The 19,779-nt window shown below is 42.0% G+C and overlaps 1 protein-coding gene across 1 annotated transcript in view; it reads right to left on the reverse strand.

Moving 5' to 3' along the window:
* The window catches only part of AGPS (alkylglycerone phosphate synthase), a 157,447-nt gene that overhangs the window by 110,923 nt on the left and 26,745 nt on the right, over positions 1-19,779 (reverse strand). Inside the window, exon 2 of the mRNA XM_075608988.1 lies at positions 1,875-1,964. Coding sequence (XP_075465103.1) covers positions 1,875-1,964 — 90 coding nt within the window. The remainder of the gene's footprint in view (positions 1-1,874; positions 1,965-19,779) is intronic.

Raw genomic sequence — 19,779 nt, forward strand, 5'->3', positions numbered from 1 at the left:
AAAACCAAGAGGACATTGGATGTAATGGTTTGTTGAATTTTAAATAACCTCATATTTACAAGCGTGGCATGTACTCTACCCATCTGTGGGAGGTGTTTGATCATGGTTAGCAAGTGTACATAAGAGGTACAGTAGCAGGCTACACATTTCATGAAAAATAGAATAGTACAGTAGATAAAAGCCAGATGGTATCAGGTTTTGGTAAATTACAGACAAATATTGTGAATTCACATCCCATAAGGATTTAACAAACGTAGCCCAGAATTTCAAACATACTAAAGTGTTTAAAGATACAGTCCCAATACTCTGACCTCCCAAATACATGTACCAGCAAATAATGGACATTTGATCAGCCGGATTTGTTATGTTTCTTAACACAAACCAACAATGAGGGCTTATTAAAGAGACAATCCAAGCCGCTTTGTCTCTCTCTCCATTATTTTAATACAGGATTGAAGCAGGGGTCTCCAGTACTGAACCCCATTCATTTCAACTCTGGGGACCCCGTGCTTCCGAAGGTACTTAATTCAATATTGGGTGCCGTTAGTCACTCATGGCTGCTTTTCAAATGCTCCAGGTCCTTGCGAGCCAATAGGAAAGCGTGCTGTCATCTGGTGTGGTTTTCTATTGGCATATTGACCAAGTTGGGGGCTTTAAACTGCAAGAGATACCACCACCCCCTTCGGAGGTATCAGCTCCGGAGACCCCCTGCTTCAAAAACCTGTATTAAAAATTAAACAAAACGAAAAAAAAGGCTTGCATTGCTCCTTTAATGTGAACAAAGCAGCTCTGTTCCAGCACCTTATACAGACGTGTTTATCCCGCCTGCAAGCATAGATCAAAATTGCAACGTTCTCTTTCTGTCGGGCTGTAGCCTTGAGATAATGACAAGCTGAAGACTATACTGTCTGAGAAACCCTGTGCCACTAATATTGTAAACTCTTCATGGTGTCGTATTGTTCTAGATATAGTGCAGCCTACCAATGTAAAACTACATAACCGTATTCTTTTACATCAGAATTTCTATTCAACAGATACAATGATTTGTTTCCTCTGCCTTTGTTTGTGTAGATCACAGTGGCAACTGTTGGACTTTTTATTTTCATTTTACGGTGTTGTGCGCTGACATTTCTATACATACAGCATTTCTTTGATTCAGTACAGAACAGTCTGTCAGGCTGCACTAAGCACTGCTGGGTCCTTGATAGGCTGCATGGAATAAAGGCTGGGACTTGGGGATTGCAAAGCTATTGGGCAGGGGGTGTGGTCTACAGTCAAACAAACAACCTCATTGGATAGCAAGAAACCTGACCTCATTGAGCAGATCTGCATATCTCCCCCTCCACTGTTTGACTATTGCACACTCCAGTAAGGTATCTTGATTGTGCAGTGCCACCTTCTGGCAGAGCAGTGTAAATGACAGAATTGCTCTGATGAGGACTTGGGGGTGATTCTTTAAGCCTATGGGGATTTTCAGCCCAAAACAGCCCAAATGGCTGCCTTGGCTGGCAGATGTAGAATAAGGCCCCTTGACTTTTTGTACCATCATGGCAATTTGTGGTGCTGTAACATGTGGGAAACAAAAGGCACGAACATACCAGATAATAAACAAGAACAATAATGAATGATCCTCACTGGTATTATTAGAGATTAATTGATGAGAGAGCAGCTACTGCACCTATTTTGCTCATAAAGATGATTACCTGAAAACACTGCATCCGTTTTTACTGAATCTATTGGTATTTTGCAGTCTGTTTCTGGTGTTTTGTAGCAATGCATTTCTGGGTTTTCTGGCAGCAGAAGAGATGGGCGACACTTAGAGCCTAGTGGCACAACCAAAAAATGCAGCAACGTTTGGGGTAATTCCAACTTACCTTTTCCCAGTGAATTCAGCTTGGCCCTTCTTATTAAAGGTGAATTTGGAATCATTATATCCCCACCCGTTCCACTTCAGGACTTCTTGCCTGTGAAAAATAAAGCAAGACACACACGTAAGATAAATAAGAGAAAACTGACCTGTTAACATTATGTTGTTGTACAACATTCTTCCCAACACGAAGAACCGGTAAACTGTGCAAAGTGCGCTACAATTTAATGAAGACCCCCCAATGTTTGTTCCATAAATGAGGTTGTATCACAACCTACATGTACCTGCATAATAAACCAGAAACTACAGGGATGTCACTTGGTGTTTAACTTGGGGACAGCATTTAAACCACGGCAGCTGGCTTAGTACAGTTGGTTTGGGTGTCTTTTATCCCAAGGTAAAAAGGAAAACTGCCTGAAGCGGTTTCTTTTACTCCACTGCTGCCATGTGGAACTGCTCTTTTAATAATCACATTGCATTTTTCCATTTTGCACTCTTGCCTTTTTACTCATTCCAGGTCATGTCCACATCTAGTTCAAAGTTGACGAAGCTGTATTGGTTCTGAAGATATACAGATTTATTGCAGATTGTAATACGTTTAATGGACCAACAGGAGTTCTTCGTAGATTATATTATAGTGTACACCAGGGGTGGGAAACTCCAGTCCTCAAGGGCCACCAAACGGTCAGATTTTCAGGTTATCCCTGCTTCAGCATAGGTGGCTCAGTCGAAGACTAAGTCACCTGTGCTGATGCAGGGATATCTTGAAATCCTGACCCCTGGCAAAGACTGTAGTAGTATCACATTAGTAAACATTTAATAGATCAGTTTTGTATAATTACATTCTTTGCTTGGGGATCGGGCACCTTTCTTCACCAAAGAAGAAAATAAAAAAAAAAGCACTAAATGCGCTGCATATTTGATGCTACTTCAAAACATTATAAGAAATATAATATGGTCAACATTTCTGGCTTTCTGGAGTTAAATAAAATAAAAATGTTTTTACAGTATGTGCTGTGATAGAAAGCAGGAAGCATTTGTTCTTCTTGGCCTCCTTCACTTGTCTAACGATAGATCAGATTGTTTGCACAAATCTTCAGGGCCTACTTTACACGGTTAACTGAGCAAATGTTATTTTGAGTCTTGTCCTCATTACAAAACCCTTCTCATAAGCAGTTATGATACCGTTTCAACACTCAAAGCTAATTTCCAAACGTCACGGTCTTGCAAACATTTTCAGATTTTCAAGAAACTGTTAGGTTGTTTCTTTACTTTGGATGGAAACCACTTCAGGCTCTTAACGAATATCATTGTTGAGACACTAAAAAAGTGGGGTGAAAAAGTGTTGGGTTTTCCCCACAAGGAAAAATCTCAGGTATATTTTATTTTTAACGGGGTTTTTTTTTTGCCAAATACAACCAGGTACATAATGCTTAGGGTCTAAAATACATAAACAAATCCATGCAAATATCTGGTACAATTGACAGATTTTTCCTTGTTGGTTTGTTTCTGAAGGACCAGGTGCTAAAGATGCAGGCCAGACACAGGGTGTGAAATTCCTGCTGAAGCCTTTTGGGGCAACTAAGCCAGCACATCAGGATGGCTGGCGACAAGTGGGCATCTAGAAAGAAATGTCAATTGCATTTCCTACTTTATACGTCTCTGATGCTGGATTGTGAAACAGAGGCCAGTACCCAGTAACTTTTAGGTGGGGTGCCACTAGGCAACCGATATTACAACTGCAATCATTAGAATGCAATCGGACAAATATTACTTTTCTGTCATTTTTAACAATTTGTTTCGATTTTTGTAGACTGATTGCTTTTACTCCACTCAACATCAAATGTCATCACTCAAATCACACAACATCACTCAAATGTTTTTAAGACCACAAATATCAAGCTTTTGGTAGCAGGCAAGAACAGTGGCACAATAAATAGGTCACATCTAGCACATTTAAGGGCAGGAATCTGAATGAGCTGAAATACAGTAGGTTTCTGCCTCTTTATTGGAAAGATGGATTTAGATAGTAAACCAGATGAGGCGCTCACGTATCGGACATCAACTAAAGCACAAAGACGTGTTTAGCACTGGCAGCTATTTCTGAAGTCCCCATTTCATGTGCAGAAATATTTCTCAAAAACAGAAAGCTACTGGATCCTTTCTGAGTGATCTGATCAGTGCAAAAAAAGGAAAGCAAAACATGGGAGCACAAATTTATTGCAATTCAGTCGCCAGTGAAGAGAAGATGTCAGATTACACTTCCAGCCAGTCTGAGACTGTTCTTTCTATTAGTAGATAACACTGCAGAGACTGCAATGGGAGGTATCCAATGCAAAGGCAGACGTCTCTCCTCTCAAAATATCAGCACAATGCATCGGACAGCACACATTATGGATTTATACTGCAAACAGGAGGCCAAATAAGTGTTGTAGTTCTAGAAAAGAGCCCTGCTTTGAACACAAGATGGCACTATACATTCAGTGGTACCAATGCTGCTGGCAGCTCCATTCATTTGCTACATTGTGTGTATTAAAGCAGAAATATCACATTCCCTCCCTACCACCCCCCCCCCCCCCCCCCCCGTTTGTTGCTTCTTTTCTTATTAGTATATGTAAAGCATACGACAATGTATAATTCTACATTCTTACCCAAGCTGGCAATTATTTAGTGCTCCTGTTATAAATCCTGATTGTGTGTCGCACACATAATGGCTGCTTCAGTCAGTGTAACTCAGCAGCTGCTATGTATCCTGATATTACAAAGGTAACATGATCTATTGTTGCAGTTTGCAGCCCAAACTGCCAGGAACATTGGCAACAAATTATCACAAGCAGGAAAGTGTTGCAAAGGTTTTGCATTGCTTGGGAGGTGGGCTAAAGCCTGCTATAGAAATCAAAGGATGCTTTAAAACTCATGAAAATGGTATTAAGAGTTAAAATAAAAAATAAATAAATGATCCAATACTACAGAACTGATATATTTATTTTAAAAAAAAAAACCTGATAAGATTTCCCATGTTTTGCTGCTTTAATGGGGACAGGAAAAAAATTGCTATTTCAATAAATATTTCAAATTAATTTCTTAACTTGCACTGAAAATAAAAATGTAATCTAAACAGCAAAAGAAACTCCACTTCATTGTAAAGAACTATTTCTAAGAAACTAATTTTATATATTAAAAAAAAAAAAGTATATAGGGGTACTGTGAATTCTCTTTATAACAGACATTACAATCAATGTAACATTTCTTCATATGTTATACATGATTTCTTAACAAAAGTGTATGCATATCTCAACGCACCTGTTATTTCTCTTTTCTGAACTAGGATTCCATTCCTAGATTTGAAAAGATATTAAAGAGATCTCAAAAATTTTAAATTTACTCAAATCTTAAACAGATCTGATTAAATGTCAGACCAAAATTCTTAGCAAACTATTCCGAACAATATGCCAAGCTCCAGAACGAGGCTGCCGCTATTGGCATTGCCCCCCTGGGGCCAGTTAGGTATCACACTCAGGACATGGATTTCTGCAATACCTTTTAACCCTTTGATTGTCCCATGACGTAGCAGCCCCATCACTGGTGGTCAACTACAGTCCTTAATGTGGCTCAGTCAGTGACTTAGCCACTGATTGAGCCCCCTGTGCTGAAGCTGGGATCTCCTTAAAACCCGACCTGTTGGTGCTCCTTGAGGACTGAGTTGGCCACTCCTGCACTACATCATGGGGTTTAGCACTCCAGGATCCTTAATGACGTAGTGACTACGTCACAGGTTTTTTCTGGCTCATTTTCTAGGGGAGATCACGTTCTGCGCTTCTGTGTAGTGCAGAACGCGATTGGGCACGCAGGGACTTAGAAGAGAATGACGACTCCTCTTCCATTTCCGGAATCAGTAACTCCTCAGTGATCCCATTACTGCGATGCGCTGGAGGGGCCGTTGCAATCTGCGCCATCATTCGCTCCAGCACTCAAAGGGTTACTGTATCATGATCTTAGTGCATAATTGTATGACAGCTTTCAAGAGCTTACAAATCCTATGTTCATAGGAAATGTTTCCTGACCGTTTAGAGACAAGTTTTTGGGACATATATCGGTCATCTTTAGCTACTTAAGTATACAAATTAGAGATATCGCCTGGAAATATAGTAGGACATTTGCCCAATTTCAACATGGTTCTAGCAGCTTCCTCTAACATCACCAAATGCCTTTAATGATTGCCTCACTAGAATAATGTCTAATTTTTTTTTATCCCCAGGATCTGCAAAAATTATGGAGCAACAGCTCCTAAATCAGGAATCCCTTTTGCATCAATAGAAATAAAACAGTACAGTAGTCTGGATTGCTGCATTACTGTATGTGCCCGTGGTATCAATAAGCTCTGCCTACGTGAAAGCAGATAAAAATAGTGCGCGCGGTCCCAAAAATCTTGAATTGGCTGGGTAGCCTATAATGTTATTGGGAGAATGAGCAAATCCTATTGGCTGATCTGTCGCTACTTCCTCTACTTTAACTGGACGTCTACACTGTCAATCATACCTCCTGACAAAGCGTCGTATGACGCGAAACATGTTGAGGTAACGTCACACGCAGCAGAGAGTAAGCGTTACAGCGTTTCTCAGGGCAGCTGTTGATGTTCCTTCTTGTGGGTTTCTTCAAGTGCTGGGTGCAAGTGTTGTTTCCTGAGCCGGGAGATCTGATTATACTGGACATTGAGGCTTTTTTTCATCTTGCCACTGTGTCAGTTTATGCCTGATTACACCACCTACCCCAAGCCTACCTATAGATGGTTGGATTTATTGTGATCCTGTTTTATTATGTAAGTGTATTATTTTTATCTTATGCTTATTATAAATATTAATCATTTTTAAGTTTATACTAATAGTGTTTTTTCTTCTTTTGCGCCCTGCTATATGGTTCTACGTGAAAGCAGCTCGATTACAAAGCCTTGAGGAAAATGCCCATAACATTAACGACTACTGGCCACTAGATGGCAATATTACTCCACTAAAAATGATCTTTCTGCCGCACTGTTTTCCTGACCAATACCGACCCATTGGCTCCTTTATGTTTAATCACACTATACCAAGATCCTTGGTCCAGAAATGGAGGACATCAGACAGCACATTTGCCAAATACCGTCTATGCTTACACCTTTCAGGTCTTCAAGTGAGAAAATGCTGAAGATTGTTTTTTACTTTTACAATAGTGTATATGCAAAATTATTTTAACTACACTGAGCTTATGATATTTCAATTCATTTTTTCCATATGTATTTTAGGTTTTTAATCTAAACATAATACAAAATAATGTTTTAGCTTAAAGTGTATGTGTATGTATATATGTAAATGGTGTGGGTACATTTATATCCACTCCCACTCCACACACACCTTTTGTAAAGCACTGTATACACTGTGGGCTCTCCATTCATTTATATTCACACAGATACACACACACACACACACACACACTCTTACATCAATAACTTTCAGGAACCATTTAACACCTCTAGCCATAAATCACATCCACACACGGGGAGGGACAAGCACAGATAACATTCCAAGAGACACTGTTTTTAAGTATACCCTTTGCTTGCTTCATTCATTGTAACATCGCCGGAAGAAGAGATCAGTGTATCTCGAAAGCTCGCACAAATAAAAGCATTTCGTTAGCCACAGAACGGTATCATCTATTTATTTTTTTGATTATTGAAGCTCGGCTAACACGGTACTGATACATACATATATACATACATACATACATACATACATACATACATACATATATATATATATTTACATAAACAGAGTTACATACAAATAAGGACAGACATGCACAAACAGATACAGAGAGATAATGAGGGCCCTGTTCCTCAGAGCTTACAATCTAGAGTGAATAAGGGGCAATGTTGAAACAAAAGGTAAAGTGGCTGCTCATTGTGGGATGTCGTATACCTCAGGTACGGTCCAGCCACACAGCTAACCCCATTAAGGTTTGAGGGTGGGGATGTTCGGGGGTGTTACATAGCGTCGAGATTGGTACAGCTGATAATTTACTAAAAAACACACACACAGTTTAACAATATATACAGTCCACATACATAATGTGTGAATGCGCTTTAAAAAATGATGGCAAGTTGTGCACAAACAGTGATGCACTTAACACTGAATATAGACTAGCAGCAAAATAAAATGATTACGGGGAAAAGCCGATATCTTAGTTGTAATGAGTCCAAAAATTAACACCAAGAATTGGAGGTCCTGTGTATTATTATGAACACAGGCAAACAGCAGATGAGAAGATGCTTGAAAAATGAACATTGCTCTGCAAGAGCCACAAAACCTGTTAAAAAGTCATGTAGCCTGGGTTGTAATGTACTGCATTGGAGACATTAACAGCAATGACATAAGATTAAACACGGATTTAAAAACTCAAACTTGCACCAATCAAATTACAGCAGCATCCCAAGCTACTCATTGATTAAGGTTTTAGTTTTGACACACCAAGAGCAGGCGGGGGGAGATCTTTGAGGTGTGTATGTCTCCATCATCATCTTCGCCAGCCCTTGTTGATCCCCGGCTGGATGAAGTGATCTGCCAGGTACTGTGATTGCAAGCTTCTTTGCCGCATTGCTCCAACACATTTCCTAAATTTCATCCTCCTATCTTATTTTTAATTGCCGTCTTGGTCTTTTAATCTCTCTTGGAATCCAGACGAATACCATCTTTGTCCAACGATGGGCCTTTCTTCTTACGATTTGTCCGGCCCACTGATATTTTAATTTCTTCCCCCTGGTGTTGTCACAGACTCGTTTGCTTTCAACCAAATGCATTCTTTTTTTCCGGTTTCTCCAGGTAATACAAAGCATACATTTATCCTTACTTCTTTCCGTTGTCGGAAGCTTCGGAATAATTTGTGCATTTAGGGTCCAAGCTTCACATCCATTCACGAGAACAGACATGATACACTAATAAAACACTTTCCTCATAAGGCACTTTGGAAGGTTCCCTTGAAAGATGGTTTTGTTTCTTCCAAATGGTTTCATTTGAAAGGTTCACATCCAGGGATACTTGCTGACCAAGGTAAACAGTTTAACTTCTTCTAGTTCTATTCTTTTTATTTCGAGCTTTGTAGAGTGGGCACATTTGTTGCACATAACTGTTATTGCTGAGGTGGATATGGAGGCCCACTTTTCTTGCTTCAGCTGGAGGTCTTCTGGACTAGTGGCAAATCGTAAGTGACTAAAGTTTACACCTTTGATTTGTATTCATTTTTCTCCCCAATTCTATTTCTTGAACAATTATTGAAGGGTTGCTATGAAAAGCTTTGGTGACACGGTGTCCCTGTCACAAACCCTTGCTTTTCTTGATCTTTCGCGCATCTTCATGTAGTTAAATTATTGTACAGTTTCCTTATAATATCAATGCTCGCTTCAAAAAAAAAACATTTTGACTTCTTAATGCATTTAAAACAACCAAGGTGTAGACAGAATCAACATTTTTTCATCTTTTCATCTATGAAACTTAAGCAGATGGTATTCATTACTTTGGGAATCGCTTCTTGTACAACTTGGATCTGGTCAATTATAATATATTCACTGTGAAATCCTGCTCGTTTTCTAGACTGGGTCTGTTCATGTTGATTATGTTGCCTCTTCATCAGGCCCACCAAGGGCCCAGGCTGTTGAACAGGGGCATCATGGGATGGGGCCTATGTCATTGGCTTAGGCCTGACAGAACAAGGGGCATGGCCACATGGATGATCCCAGAAATTTTGTCCAGGTTCAGCGACAGGACCCCCTTCGGCGCCGGGCCCAAGACAGTTGGCCTGACGCTCCCCTCCTGGTGGTGGCCCTGATCTTTGTAAAAATCTTGCAGTGATTGAAAGTAGACTGGGTCTGTAGTTTCTATTCTTGAGGTCTTCTTGGTCTCCTTTCCTATGAATGAGGATAACTATGGCATTGATCTGGAATTGTCATGTTCTTCAAGCAGCATGTAAAAAGTTTTGCAAGGATTTGATTTACTTCTTTCAAGATTTCAGTTGTAATTCCATCTCTCAGGGGGATAGATATTTTATTTATTTCCAGGATATATCTATATATAAGGAATAGAAACTTAGCTGTAGCATAGGTGCTCGGAGGACGATTCATGTTCACCTCTCCAGACCAAAACGATGCAAAAATAAAAAAATGTCCACAGTACTCCATAATTCGAAAAATATTAAACAACATTTAACACATCAAGAGATACCAATAAAATCTGAGTGACATTTTGAACCAAAAATACAGCCTCTCGAGAGATACAGACATACAGAGATACATATATACAGTACACATACATATATATATACACACACACTATTGCAACTTTCAGAACAGACTCTGGCCTTTCGTTGCTATAGTAACGAATTGGGTATATTTGATAACATCATCCTCTAGCAAACATACCCTGAGGAAGTCGCACAAATGTGATGAAACACGTCGGGACATTTTTTTGTTACTTGGGACACCTTTCTGCAACTTTCGTATCATCGCAACCCACTTGTCTGTCCAGGTTTGCCGACAGTTATCCCCACTGGCTAACAGCTGATAGTGGTGCTGACGTTCCAGTCACAAGCCTATCTATCTGCCATTTGGTATGGAGGAGAGAGGTTTTACATTTCGTCGGAAGGTAGTGGATTGAAAGTCCTTGCGATATTATAGTCACCAACTCGTGAAGGCTAGCTGGAAATGTCCGTGCAAGGTAATAATCTATAGACCCCAGCATACCTTCCGACGTACACCCAATCTGTATGACTCTATTCTGATGGGGGAGGCACCAACCTAAAGACGGATTTCTGGTGCCAGGATTGAGAGAAGCTGCTGCCTCTGACGGGCTGTGTCGATTCCTTGCTACCGTCACCTCCACCTGCCGACTGGTAACCTCTGTGTAGATCACAGCTAATGCTTTTACCCTACTTATCTGATGTACGCAGATTACCTACTTTTTATTGATATAAATCTATTTTTATGTACTTCACCATGTGCGTTCTTGCACCGTTCTTTTGTTTTGTTTCTCTAGTGCTTAGAGTGTGAGCCACACTATCAGTTACAGCTGCAGACGCCTGCCTAGTCACTTGATACGGTTTTGTATTATTTGTTTATACTCACTGTTCGTTCTACTTGGTATTTAGTTATATACCCTTGGTTGATTTGAGTCACTTGTTTATTAGCTGCACACTTTTAATCACATATACTTTGTTCTACTGCGAGTCTGTTTCACAACAAAATCCCTTACAGCTACGCTTTATATATAGGTCCCTAAGTCCTTAGCCTCTAAAGTAAAAATAAAAAGTTAAAGCCACCCCAATCTATGAAAACAGCCACGGGCATATTTAAAGAAAATAAGGAAATGCTATGCTTTAGAACACATTGGCAATTGTTTGTTTGAGCAGAAAATTAACAGAATATTAAAAGTACCAGCTTTAAACACACTGGTAAACTATTTTCCAAAAATTCTCTCCAATGCCGATATGGCCAAGGTTAAAGGGGATTAAAGTAATACAACTGTCACATTGTAACCAAAGCTAATCAGTGTGTGCCTCAACTGTTATCCACAGCTTGTGCTGGCGCCAGACTGATATCAAGTATGAAACACAGCCAAACCACTCGGATCTTTCATTTACTTTATCCTCCCCAATGTTACACATCAGGCTTCGTCTCAAAAAAAGATTAATCTGAGCTCTGGTGCCTTGGACCATTGGATTTCAACTTCTCTTCCATGTCAACAATTGGTGAATAGCATACTAGCCTTCCTAAAAACATCACTTACTCATAATATGTAGATATATATTGATATAGCTGGCACATGAAGACGTACTATGGATAAACTAGGTGGGCCAAGAGGTTCTTATCTGCCGCTAATGTATACGCTTATTTATGGTTTTATTAAAATAAAAACAAAAAAAACTGACTTTGGAAACCTTGGAGGGGGAGAAAGACTCGAAATTAAAGAGAGAAGAAATTGAGTGCCCTGCCATTTCTTAAGTTTGAATGCTAATGCATCATGTAAGAAGTGAGTCTGTTTAGTGGACCTCTTCGCTCCCAGAACCTAATCTTCAAGCCCTTTCCATCACTGAAGGCGTTAAATCAAGGCACGTCGGGAATTCAGAAACAGCTAAGGACCTTTTTAGTTAAAATATACTTAAACAATATTGAAGGCTGCTGGCTAACTCTGACCATGAATGGACCAAGGACTGCGGTCATAAATCAATCCGAGAGAATGGAAGAGAGCTGCACGATATATTTATATAGTCTTAAAAGAATATTCGTGTTAGAGAAAAAAAAGGAAGAGCAGCGCAGACTGCATTTTTGGGGTTGTTTTTATTCATTTCAAATTTAATTGGAACTAGGGGGTTATCAAATCTGTGACTATTCTATCCTCAAGGATGTCTCCTCCCTGTCCCTGCAGAAGCCTCTCATTTCTGCTCTCTCCGAAACGCTCTTCCCCTGACTCTGTCAATGCTCCCTCTCCCGATCTTCAAGACTCATCTGAAACGTCACATACACAACAAAGCATTTCCGAAGCACAATAACAGGACCTCATGACTCATTACATATGCACTTATCCGCTCGACCTTGCCCTATACAATGTGCACTTTCATCTACTACTTCTGTCTCTGCATTTCTTGCAGTACACCAGTTAGATTGTAAGCTCTAAAGGGGAGGCCATTCTATCCCCCAATGTTTACTTTGATGTACTTCCCCCCTATTTGTAGTCTTCTGTGTGTTACATATTATCTCTGAAGCATTGCATACATGGTAGCCACTATGTGAATAAAAACACAATGCGCACACACTCTTTTGCGCCAGTGTGTGCAAGACCAGGCTGTTCAGATGTTGATATGCATCTTTGTTTCGCTGGCAAAAGGAAAAACCAAAACCAACATAATGAAATATAACGGAAACACTGGGCAGAGAAGAGGCTCCCAAAATAATGAGTAGCATCCCCTAGTTCTAACCCGGGCTTTACTAAATACAATAGAAAATGTTCTGTTTACAGTAGACCGACGAAGAAATACGTCTGGCCTTTAATAGCCCGTAATATCTAAAATATTTGGAATATATATTTAAGACAAGCACCGAGATCCATGCTCCATGCAAGAATTGCCGCAGAGAGTTAAAAAGCAACATGATTATAAACGGTCTACTGCACACGCACCACAGATGTAATAAAAAAATATGTATGCAAGGAAAATAAGATGCAGATATATATAAAAAAAAAGAAGAAATGTACGTTGTCTGTTTTGAAAACAGCCTGTGAGAAAAGGGTGGGCGACCCTCCTTGCTTATTCAGGGAGGCGCGCTTAACAGATGCAGACAGCGAAGCGAGCCATAAAACGCGCAAGATAGAAGACAACAATTCATTACAAAGCAAATGTATGTGCCGTGTGCTTTCACCTTCTATGCAAATCCGCTCGCGCAGACAGAGGCTCCCGTGGACGGATCGTGTCCTTAACCCCTTCAGCCCCGGAAAGGCCTGCAACGCACTGCCCCGCAATGCGTTCTAGGCCTCTCTCCGGGGCTGAAGGGGTTAGGAAAACCAGATCGAGCCGGCGGTGACGGTTTTATCGAACGTGAACGCGGAAAGGCAAATAAACTGAAAATTATAGAGCCGGGTTGAACTTGAGTTCAACTGAGAAATATTAAATACAACTGGCACTGAATGGATTCAACGTTTGCAAACTGCTGCGTGGCTGGGGATGGCTGTTTTTTTTTTTTTAAGGTTTAATGATCTGGAACAGTTCTGCAGCAAGACGGGTTTTTTTTTTCTACAGTATGACGGACTTACAGGCTGTGGAGAGAATAGGGAGGGGGGAAGGGAGGGGGGGGACGAGAAAAGCCAGAGTCACAATTCTTAATAAACCAATGATACCCTTGTCCTCTTTGCAGCCCAGTAGTAAAATAGATACTGTGAATGCTTGTAAACCTGTATGTAGGTGAACACATTACTCATATTATGGTTAACAGGATTAAAAAAAAATGTATTAGTATTTAAGTCGGCAAGAAACTGGAATATGATGGTTTATGGGACATTTTAACTCCTTCTGGCAGCAAAAGGGACGAGGTCAGTTTCCAAGCTCAGAAATTGTTAATACGTTGTTAGCAACCATTAATTCCCATTGTAGTGAAACCGAGACAAACGGATTTATACTGATGGGTATACAGTCCCAATGCTAAATATTCAAATAGTAATATCCTATTTTTTTTTTTTAATACAATTTTCTTTTCCTTTGTTCCCCCCCTCTACGGTTATTCTTGCTTTTGATTTAAATGCTGCACCACTCCAGGAGATATCTGCATACGTGTTAGGTTTTAGAAGAGAGTGTCCCTGATGCCTTTAACGGTTTACTATGGGCCTTTTATGAAGAACTGTAAATATATCCCTAAAATAAAAAAAACACTATGGGCCATCTTAACTAAGTGATGCTATTCTACAAGACGCCTTCCCGCCCCAGGACACTTTACACCCTCCTGACTTGAAACGGACCAGGTGTCCTCCAGTGCCAGGAGGCGTTTTGCGGAATAGCACAGTTTAGTAGTTATACGCCTAAATGTTTTTTCCCTGTGCAATTGTTCAACTTTTTTTTTTTTTTTTTTAAGTTAGCAACTTTAACTAAATAAAGATGATATTTACCTCCATTGGATAAAAATATCCACAACGTCATTTGTACAAAATATATATTTCGGACAAGCTGTAATTAAAGTGGCCCTGCTGAGAAAGGGCATCACGTTTTAAACAATCAGAGCTCCCTGTGTGCGTTATAAAATAAAGTGGCTTATTCTCTTTTTGTGGAAACGTGTAGACATTTCTCTCAACCAGTGAATGGACTAAAATATTATCCGTAAGCGAGTGTGTCTTCTTCTGATGACGTCACACACATCATTCTACTCATTGGTCAAATAACAATTTAAAAAATAAAAATGTACGGTTACTGTTTTGATGAGAGATAAGTACTTTTAAATAGGAGGGTGAGTAAAGCACTTTTATACCGGTTTGCGCTATATTTGTGATGGGATAAGAGAAGGAGCGGGCACATCTTAATATAAATCTATTAATACTTCAGAATCAGACCACTTGTGATTTAGGGTAAAGATAAAAAGCCTTTGTCAGTTAAAGCTGCAGTTCAAGCTACCATTATATATATATATATATATATATATATTATATAATTTTTTTTTTTCCCATTCAATATGTGCATCAATACAATCTGCACACTGACAAGTGATTAGCTAAACTACAGATCGATCCGTTCTCCTGTAATCTATCGCTTGCTCCGGGTTATTTAATTTAGTTCTTGCACAGCATTCTGGGCAATGTAGTCCTGGAATATGATTGACTGGGCAGTTACTAGATACAATTGGTGCACTGCTAGAGAGAGGGCGGGGCTCAAGAGCCAGAGCCTATCAGAAGGGGAAGGGGGCTGTCACTTTGGAAATGCTTCCTACATTAGAAACATTAAAAATGTCTTTAAAACATTTACTTAATTTTTTTTAAATGCTACAAGTATTTTCTCATAGTACAGAACTGATTTATTAAAACACACATGTAGGATATTGCTTTAACTGCTGCTTTAAGTAGATTCCTAGAAGATTCCTCACATAACGAAAAACAGCAAGTGGCTGCTATCGTTAGTATAAGATGGTAACACAGCCTTTGAATGTCTTCCTCTCACCATATGTTTGGATCACTTCAGAAGTCCAACTAAGTTGCTAAAATGTTTCATGTGGGGTTAGTCATACAAAAGAATGAAGGGTGTCGTGATCTGATACTTAACAGGAAAATTATATTGAAATGCAACTTCTGAGGGATTTTCCATTTTCCATCATATCGCCCCTCCTTTCCTTCCAAAGTATATATTTTAAAGCAGCAATTCCAGCTAAACAGAAACACAGTGTGTTTATCCAGGGAGAAAACAGATTGTCCTTTTCTTGAATCAGGAATAATTTTTTCCCCTTCTGAAACATACCAGACAGATGTTTCACTGGATTTCCATTTACGTTCTTCGGGATAAGACAAAAAATAACCATTGGTAGATTCTAACAGGGTGAGATTCTCATTTGCAGGTTCAACACGACAGACAAATGTGTCTTCATGTGTAGATACATACGGAGCCCCAGACACAACTTGCCACCACCCGTCTACGCGAGAGGCCACGCATCCACTACGGGCCAGCAAAGGAAATACCGCAGCTGCTCCACAACCTCTCAGGAAGCAGAGCTCAAAGTTGTGCCCCACAATGCTTTGCATAGCGCTATGCCAGGCATTGTGGGGCGTGAGTTCAGCCAGCAGAACGGTGGTTGACCCCTCTTCTACCCAAGAGACTATTATTCAGCAGCCGTGGTCTTTCAGCTTTACACGTCAATCCAGACTTCCCACCAGTCGCAGGTGTATATACATGCATCCATACAAACAATTTGGTTAACCGTGTACCTTTCAAACAAAACATGCGCACTTTCCTTCTCTGAACTTAAAAAAAAATAACAATAATTTGCCAAAGTAAAGATAATTAAGATACCCAGCAGAAAGCTTTATTTTATTTCTAAACCCCTACTCACTAGATCTCTGCACAAGAAGCCAGCTTCAAAATAATACAGCAGCGTGCCACATGTCACTTCTCCCGGAGCAGCAGCCATTCGAGTCATCTGGACCTCACAAGTGAGGCAGCCTCCGGAGAGAAATGTGCAGCGATACGAAGCGGGCACCAGATGTCACTATAGGACAGACGCCTGGCAAATTATTTTATCATGGCAGACACACCACCGCTCACCTCATCCGATCCAACAAACGGGAGCATTATTCAGTGTTGTATATTTCCGCATTACTTCGCTTAAAAACGGACATGAAACTTTAAATCTACAGTCCCAGCTAACAAACGTATTGGAGTTATCAAATTAAAACACCCTGCCAGGTTACACTGTCCCTACTATTTTACCAATGGCTCCAAGATTTATGTTGTATTTAATGGCTTTGAAAATGTGTGAAAAGCACAGATATCACAAAATTTACATAATACAGCCGGTCTTCGCTAACCAACCGGAATCCATCCCGCAAACCGCTGTCAGATAACAGACTGTCGGATTACGGGTCCATGTTAATCCGCGGCGGTGAGCGGCGGATAAGCGGTTCCGACGTCGGATAATGCGTCCAGCGGGCAGCTTTATGCGGCGTCGGATAAGCCATTCGACGGAACACGGACCGTCGGATACCGAGAACCACCTGTACAGCAAAGAACAATTCCAGGAGTGAGCATATTCACGTGTCTCAGACAGCTCTGCAACCCTGCCTTTCACCAATGGGGAGGGGCGGGGGAGGGGGGGGACAGAGAGGGAGGGGGAGGGGACAGAGAGGGGGGGAGGGGACAGAGAGAGGGGGAAAGGGGGACAGAGAGGGGGGAAAGGGGGGACAGAGAGAGGGGGAAAGGGGGGACAGAGAGAGGGGGAAAGGGGGACAGAGAGAGGGGGAAAGGGGGACAGAGAGAGGGAGGGGAGAATGGGACAGAGAGAGGGGGAAAGGGGGACAGAGAGAGCGGGAAAGGGGGACAGAGAGAGGGGGAAAGGGGGACAGAGAGAGGGGGAAAGGGGACAGAGAGAGGGAGGGGAAAATGGGACAGAGAGAGGGGGAAAGGGGGACAGAGAGGGAGGGGAGAAGGGGACAGAGAGAGGGGGAAAGGGGGACAGAGAGAGGGGGAAAGGGGGACAGAGAGAGGGGGGAGGGGACAGAGAGGGGGTGGGGAAGGGGACAGAGAGGGAGGGGAGAAGGGGACAGAGAGGGAGGGGAGAAGGGGACAGAGAGGGAGGGGAGAAGGGGACAGAGAGAGGGGGAAAGGGGGGACAGAGAGAGGGGGAAAGGGGGGACAGAGAGAGGGGGAAAGGGGGACAGAGAGAGGGGGAAAGGGGGACAGAGAGGGGGAGAAAGGGGACAGAGAGGGGGAGAAAGGGGACAGAGAGGGAGGGAAAGGGGGACAGAGAGGGAGAGAGAGGGGGGAAAGAGGGACAGAGAGGGGGGGAAGAGGGGGAAAGGGGGACAGAGAGGGGGGGAGAGAGGGGGGAAAGAGGGACAGAGAGGGGGGGAAGAGGGGGAAAGGGGGACAGAGAGGGGGGAAGGGGGACAGAGAGGGGGGAAGGGGGACAGAGGGGGAGGCGAAAAGGGGGACAGAGGGGGTGGAGGGAGGGGAGAGACCTAGGAAATATGCCATTTTAAACATACTTTACATATCTATAATCATATTTCCCATGTATCTCAGGCGTGTTCAGTTGTGAACACAGCCTTCTCCACTGTGTTTTTTCGAGGAGTTTTCGTGGAGGAACTCGGGTCTCCACAACATTAGGACTTTCTCCCGCTCCTCCCCTTCCTGCTCTTACCTAAACGCGAACCATGATTTTTGAAGCCAGCGCAAGGTAGTGCTAATTTAACATTAGCGTTAAGCTTATGCTAATGGGATATACAACGGCAATTGTTTTTGCATATACAGTAGTTAGCTTTGTGGATATGTGAACCTCAGAGGAAATAACAGCCGGTAATAATTTTGAGAATGGCCCCTTTATTAGCACAGAGTTAATTGACCTCTGTGGATCTGGTCCATGGTGAGCCAAGGGATTTTGGCTGCTCCCTTCTATGTCACTATGTTGAACAACAATTTGAACAGTCAGAGTCCCCTTTCCATCCCACCCCCTTATATTTATTGGCTTTCTGACAAGGGCAGCATGGGCCATGGGTAAAGAAAACACTTAATTAACAAACACTCCCCCATTCAGAGGCCCCTAAGAAATACAATTTGTAATTATGCAGGATTCCAGAGAAACAAAAACAAGCACAATCTTTTTAGGATAGTTAGATTTGTTAAAAGGAAGATAGATTTTTTTAAATGTTGACAAAAGAAATGTTTTTTGGCCAGCTATGTGAGACTCCACCTCTGAAAGGTGAAATCAATGCACACAAAAGGTTTTGGAACAGGCACTTGCAATTTGTCAATTGTTTATTTTATTTCTACTTTAAAGCTCCTTGTATAAACACTGGATTAAAGCTTATGTCCTATGGAGGAAATGGCATCCGTGTTCTTCTAAATCTAAAACTTACACTATCACATGCACATAGCTTTGGCATTGAATAATACAGAGCGGAAAAAGTACTTCATGGTAACAATAGCAAATGAAGGACTACAGGGCAAATTGCTACTTTGACCATGTGTATGTATGCCATGGCAGGCCTTAGGGCAAGGCGAGCAAAGTGGCTGCCTTGGGCCCCGCGCCTTCAAGGGCCCCGCGCTCCCTCCTCTCATAGTCGCTGGGATCCAACTCCTCCCCGACCGAAGGGGGGAGCTGGAGGGAGTGCGAGCAGGGTTGCCATCTTCTACTTAAGGTCAACCCGGAATTTTTTTTATTTTCAAATGCCGTGCTCGCCTTCAGGGGCGGCCCAGCATCTTCCCCCTGTAACTCCTCTCAATATGGCCGCGGGACATCACATGGCGCAGCGTTGTCATAACAATGGGACACGCCGTGTTATGTCATGACGTCATGTAGCGTCCCGTTGTCATGGCAACGGCCGTCACTTGCTGCGGATGTCACTTGGCGTTCCCGTTGTCATGGCAACGCGGCGCCATTTGACGCCGTGTGCGGCCATATTGACAACAGTTGCAGGGTGAAGATGCCGGAGCAGTAGCCCGGAGATAAAAGGCCAAAACCCGGGTGAAACCGGGAGTGGTGGCAACCCCGAGTGCGAGGCCCCCCCTCCTCCAGCTACCCACGCCGGTTGGAAGTATCCTGACGCCGACACGAGGAGGGAGTGCGGGGCCCATGGACCGACAGAGAGGTGTGCGGTGGTGGGAGGGGAGGGTGTGTGCGCATGCTCTGAAGGGTTCTTACCTTTTCTGTA

This window comes from Ascaphus truei, chromosome 7, assembly GCF_040206685.1.
Source record: "Ascaphus truei isolate aAscTru1 chromosome 7, aAscTru1.hap1, whole genome shotgun sequence".
Lineage (NCBI taxonomy): Eukaryota > Metazoa > Chordata > Amphibia > Anura > Ascaphidae > Ascaphus > Ascaphus truei.